The sequence below is a fragment of the Papio anubis genome, chromosome 1 (genome assembly GCF_008728515.1).
Source record: "Papio anubis isolate 15944 chromosome 1, Panubis1.0, whole genome shotgun sequence".
Taxonomy (NCBI): domain Eukaryota; kingdom Metazoa; phylum Chordata; class Mammalia; order Primates; family Cercopithecidae; genus Papio; species Papio anubis.
Genome location: NC_044976.1, coordinates 30073572 through 30079571, shown reverse-complemented (window position 1 = coordinate 30079571; position 6000 = coordinate 30073572). Strand labels below are relative to the sequence as shown.

The 6000-nt window shown below is 48.9% G+C and overlaps 1 protein-coding gene across 3 annotated transcripts in view; it reads left to right on the top strand.

The window, feature by feature from the left end:
• The first annotated feature begins 2123 nt into the window (after nt 1–2123).
• Nucleotides 2124–6000, top strand: part of SPOCD1 (SPOC domain containing 1) — a 28352-nt gene continuing 24475 nt past the window's right edge. The window contains exons 1-2 of one of the 3 annotated variants that reach the window (XM_003891490.5): nt 2124–2629; nt 3216–4628. In XM_003891490.5, coding sequence (XP_003891539.3) covers nt 3255–4628 — 1374 coding nt within the window. In that variant the 5' untranslated portion in view covers nt 2124–2629; nt 3216–3254. Of the gene's footprint in view, nt 2630–2675; nt 4629–6000 lie in introns of those variants that run through there. The other 2 variants (XM_021938786.2, XM_021938788.2) reach the window with 2 other exon arrangements.

Here is a 6000-nt window from a genome sequence, read left to right as displayed (position 1 = left end):
CCACTATCCAAACGCACCAGAATGGCTTAGTTCACTGGTCTTAGGGAACCCAGTCAACTCTGCCATCATGACCAAGACATTCCTCAGAGGGAGGGCTTCTTACTTACAAAAATTATTTCCTTAGAGCAGTAATTTTGGTCATCGGTGACATCCAGTCTTTCCTCTTACCTCATCTGTACTCCGACGCCATATCACGACAGTGTTCAATATGGATTATCCAATAGCTTGGTTTGTTTTTTGTAACAAACCTTGTTTTTTAGAATAGTTTTAGATCTACAGAAAAATCTGAAGATGAGTACAGGGAGTCCCCGTGTACTCCAGACTCGATTTCCTTTGTTATTCATATTATGTTGTTTTTAAAATTCCACATGATGTCAGTGAGATACACTCATGTTGATATATAGATCTAATTTATTTAGTCTAACTGTGGTTTAGTATTCCATTGGCCTGAAAGGTTCTCACAGTCTCACCTGGCACAGGTTTAGTGCCAGGGAATTCCATCTCCCTTGCAATCAGACTTATCAAATCCCTGGTTCTGGCTGGGTGCGGTGGCTCACGCCTGTAATCCCAGGCCAAGATGGGAGGATCGCTTGAGCTCAGGAGTTCGAGACCAGTCTGGGCTACAAAGTGAGACATCGTCTCCACCAAAAATTAAAAAAAAAAAATTAGCTGGGCATGGTGGTGCATGCCTGTAGTACCAGCTACTCAGGAGGCTGAGATGGGAATATCACTTGAGCCTGGGAGTTCGAGGTTGCAGTGAGCTATGATTACACTACCACAACCCAGCCTGAGTGACAGAGCCAGAGCCTATCTCAAAAAAAGCCAAACACCCCTGTTTCTGCAGTAAAAGTATTTACATAATCATAACATTATAAATGTCATTTAGTTTTCAATGTTGAGAATCAATCTACAGGTAAACAACGGTAAACTGAATTATCTTTACCGAATGGAACGTAAATGCTATAAACCTCAGTGACACAAAAGTAAAAGCTTAGTTCATGGATGAAGGCAGAAGCAGGGAGGGGACATCAAGGGAAATTATCCATTTCACACGGAGAAGAGTCAAGAGATACAATATACAGAAGAAACAGACATTTAAGACTATTATTCAAAGTGATAATAGAAACCAATAGTAAAACTTAAAATATAAATATAAAAAAGAAGGCCAGGCATGGTGGCTAATGCCTGTAATCCCAGCACTTTGGGAGGCTGAGGTGGGTGGATCACAAGGTCAGGAGTTCAAGACTAGCCTGGCCAGCATGGTGAAACCCCATCTCTACTAAAAATACAAAAATTAGCAGGGCATGGTGGCGCATGCCCATAATCCCAGCTACTCGGGAGGCTGAGGTAGGAGAATCATTTGACCCTGGGAGGCAGAGGTTGCAGTGAGCTGAGATCATGCCACTGCACTCCAGCCTGGGTGACAGAGAGAGACTCTGTCTCAAAAAAAAAAAAGAAAAAAGATATATATATATGAAAAACGGAAGAGAAAGGGGGAAAGGGTGGTTAATAAAATCACCACAGCAGGAAGTCAACAGATAGATACAACAGACATAGTTAAAACTAATAAATCAAGTAATAGAGGTATGAGTATATTATTCACAGTTATGAAATTAAAAATACTAACATGACAACAAACATGGTTAAAAACAAACAAAAAAACCATAGTTGTTTCCAGGAGTTGGGGGATTGGCAAATGATAGATAGCTTTAAACTTTTTATTTCTAACCTTCTACTGGGCTTGAATCTGCATTTCCATCTACATTAATTATATCTGAGATAATTTTTTTAAAATTAGGCAAGCACTATTCACAATAGCAAAGACATGGAATTAACCTAAATGCCCATCAATGGCAGATTGGCTAAATAAAATGTGGTACATATACACAATGGAATACTATGCAGCCATAAAGAAGAACAAGCTCATGTCCTTTGCAGGAACATGGATGGAGCTGGAGGCCATTATCCTTAGCAAACTAATGTAGGAATGGAAAAACCAAATATTGCATGTTCTCACTTATAAGTGGGAGCTAAATGATGAGAACACGTGGACAGAAAGAGAGAAAAAACAGACCACGGAGCCTACTTGAGGGTGGAGGGTGGGAGGAAGTAGAGGATAAGAAAAAATAAATATAAACATTAGGTACTAGGCTTAACAACTGGGTGATGAAATAATCTGTACAACAATCCCCGTGACACAAATTCACCTATATTAAAAACCTGCATATGGACCTCTGACCCTAAAATAAAAGTTTAAAAATAAAACAAAATAAAATTAGGCAAATAATCTAGATAAGTCTGACTTTACCCTACTGGCTCAGGGACTATTGCGGTAGGATCAAGTTAAACTCTCAGGCAGGCAGCCAAAGCTCCTCGCTGCCACTTGCACCCACTTACCTCTGCTTGGGAGCCACAAGCATTGGCACCTCCTCCGGGAAGCCCTCAGGAGGAAGAGGGCGCCCTCTGCCGGGGTAGGAACGCCAGCACGCCTGGGGAGCCGCCCTTTGCGCACCATCAGGCACTCCGCCCCTATCCCTCAGCGAGGGCCTTCCTCCCCCGCGTCACGTGATCCCAGCTCCTTTTCAGCTGGTGGGTGGAACCTCAGGAGGGAAAACCCGGGGAAGCCCAGGTGAGAGCGAGGGGACCGATGGGGACCGGGTTTCCTGGATGCTGGGGGACTGTCCCAGTAAGGCTTGGGAACCTGGGTGGGGCGCCTTTCAGAACGGGACCGATGGGAGAGAGACGGGAAGGGTTCTGGGCACGAACCCCGTTCAGTATCTGCTCCTTGCGGAGTGTGAGAACTGGGAGAGAGACTCCTGGCCTTTCCACTTCCTGTGCGCCCTTGGGTGAGCGTCTTAACGTCTCAGAATCTCTGTCCTCACCTGTGGCTGCCAGTATGCAATGAAATAAGCACATAAGTCATAAATAAATGGTATCTTAGTCGGTCCCGTTTAAGCGAATTCGTGAACTTTCAGAGACAAGAAGACCCTGGAGGCCACTGTAGCTCGGCCCTGTTTGGAGGCAGGCCTCTCCACCCTCACTCAGGACACCAGCTCCTGCTGGGTGCTCCCCTGCCTGGAGTGCTCACCCCTAGGCCTCAGGAGTGGAAGGGTCTGGGAGCGCTGGCTGGAAGAGGGGCTTCTCCCAGCTCCCACTGAACGGGCTGACAAGTCGGACTCTACGTAACCAAGTCCCCTCTTTCTGTCTCCACACAGGGCCCTTGTTGTGCTTTTGGCCCAGGTAGGTGGACAGACATGTCCCAGGCGGGGGACGTAGAAGGCCCCGGCACAGGAGACCCCGTGTTGAGTCTCCAACACAACTGTGAGCTTTTAGAGAACATGGAAGGAGCCAGCTCCACGCCAGGCCTGGCACCACACGGGCCAGGGGCAAGCTCTGGGCCCCGAGTCAGGGCTGGCAGCAGAAGGAAGATCCCCAGGAAGGAGGCCTGTCGAGGTGCCAGCTCGCAGGCTGCGGGTGCAGCTGGGGTCTGCCCAGGGCTCATGGAGCTGCTAGCTGTGGGACAGAGCCGGGGCTCGATGCCGGGTCCTGGGCTCCACTTGCAGCCGCCCTCGGTGCCTGCTCAGGGGAGAGCTCTGACCTCCAAGAGGCTCCAGGTTTCTCTGTGTGACATCTTAGATGACAGTTGCCCCAGGAAACTTTGTAGCAGGTCTGCTGGTTTCCCAGAGAGAGCTCTGGTCTGCAGGGAGAGGCTTGCAGGGCTGGAGGAGGTGAGCTGCCCCAGGCCTAGGGAGGCCAGAGACCGTGGAATGAGTTCTCCAGGGTGTGACAGAAGAAGCCCCACACTCAGCAAAGAGGAGCCCCCTGGAAGGCCCCTGACATCCTCACCAGGCCCAGTCCCTGTGAGGGTAAGAAAGAAATGGAGGAAGCAAGGGACTAATTCAGAGTGCAGGGAAGGGGCTGGTGGTTTCCTGTGGCTTGATCAGAGCCCTCGTGGGGACAACCTCCTCTCTGTGGGAGACCCTCCCCAAAGTGCTGACCTGGAGTCCTTGGGAGGCCCCTGCAGACCTCCTTCTCCAAAAGACACTGGGTCTGGGCCTGAAGAGCCAGGTGGAAGTGGGGCAGGATGTGCCTCAGGGACTGAGAAATTTGGATATTTGCCCGCTACAGGGGGTGGGGCCCAGCCAGGCAGCCCCTGTGGCCCTGTCTGGTTCCCAGTGCTCAGTGGAGGGGAGTCCCTCAGTTCAGCTGCACAGGCTCCTCCACAGAGCGCAGCGCTGTGCCTGGGGGCGTCAGCACAGGCCTCTGCAGAGCAGCAAGAAGCTCTGTGTGTCATGCGGGCTGGCAGCGATGAAGGCCGGGCTCCAGCACAGGACCAGGAGGAGCTGGAGGCCAAGGCTCAGCCAGCATCCAGAGGAAGGCTGGAGCAAAGACTCGCTGACACCTGTGCCAGCTCCTGGGAGCACTTGGGCGGCCTCAGCTCCTCCCTGGACCCTGAAGCCAGCAGGGCCTGCTCAGGCTCACTCATGGAGCAGAGAAGATCCAAGGGCACTAAGAACCTGAAGAAAAGTCCAGTGCCCTGTGCCCAAGACCAGGGCACAGACAGAAGCTCAGACAACTCCCACCAGGACAGGCCAGAGGAACCCAGCCTAGGAGGCTGCCCCAGACTGGTGAGCTGAGTCTGAGAGTTTGGGATAGGAAGGGCCTGGCCATGTTTCTCAATACCATGCTTGGTGGTAGAATTTAATAAAGCTAAGCGAGATGGGCTCTTTGTGAACCTTCTGTCTCTCATCCCTGTTAACCAAACTGGGTAAAATGAGGCCCACAAGCTGGGAAAGAGAAAGTAAACTACATTCACTGAATCCTTGTGAGGGGTCATTATCTTTTGGAGTCAGTGAGTCCTGGATTGGAATCTTGCCTCTGCCCACTTCCTAGCTGAGTGACTGTGGGATGTTTTTTTAACCTTTCTAGGTTTCCTCTTTGTAAAAAAATGATACTAATTTCAGCTTCATGGGTTTGTTTCAAGGATTAATGAGATTATGGTATAAAATAATGTACCTAGGCCTAGTGCAGTGGCTCACGTCTGTAATCCCAGCACTTTGGGAGGCGGAGGCAGGCAGATCATGAGGTCAAGAGATCGAGACCATCCTGGCCAACATGGTGAAACCCTGTCTCCACTAAAAATACAAAAATTAGCTGGGCATGGTGGCGCGTGCCTGTTCCAGCTATTCTGGAGGCTGAGGCAGGAGAATCGCTTGAACCTGGGAAGCAGAGGTTGCAGTGAGCTGAGATCATGCCACTGTACTCCAGCCTGGCAACAGAGCAAGACTCTGTCTTAAAGAAACGGAGGTGCCTAGCACAGCACAAGGCACAAGGTAAATTGCTTAATTCGTGTTAAATTTGCTTTTCTTTTAGTGTTCACAGTTACCCTGTAAGATAGGCGTTAGCCCCATATAACCAGATGGGGAAACTGAGGCTCGGAGGGTTAACAATATTCTCCAGGCTCACACAGCTAGGGAGTCAGTGCCCAGCTATGTTCCCTATATCACCACTTCCCTTTCCTTTGTTCTTTTCCTTATCGTCATCATCACTTTATTAATAATCATAGCTAACATTTATACACCAAAGGCAGAATAAGACTCTACTTGTTTTTGGTGCATATTTCTCACATAGTTGAATTTTCATCACGTTTATTGAATGTGCATGATGTGCTAGGTGTTTTTGATTTAATCTTCACATGACGTCCACGGAGGTGAGGTAACAGACCCAGCTGGTGAATGGGAGCAAGGGTACAAGCCCAGGCGGTCTGTCTTGAGATCTCACTGCACTGCCTTCTCTGTGTATCTTCTGTGTTATCGGCACAGTTGTAACAGCATCTGGCTTACTTAGCATGTGCTGAATATTGTGCTAAGCCCTTTATCTGCAATCTTTGTAACAATCCTATGAGGTAGACACTATTGACATATACCCATTTTACTGATCTGAACACTGAGACTCTGAGAGGTGACATGAGTACTCAAGGCCAAACAGCCAATTAGTAAA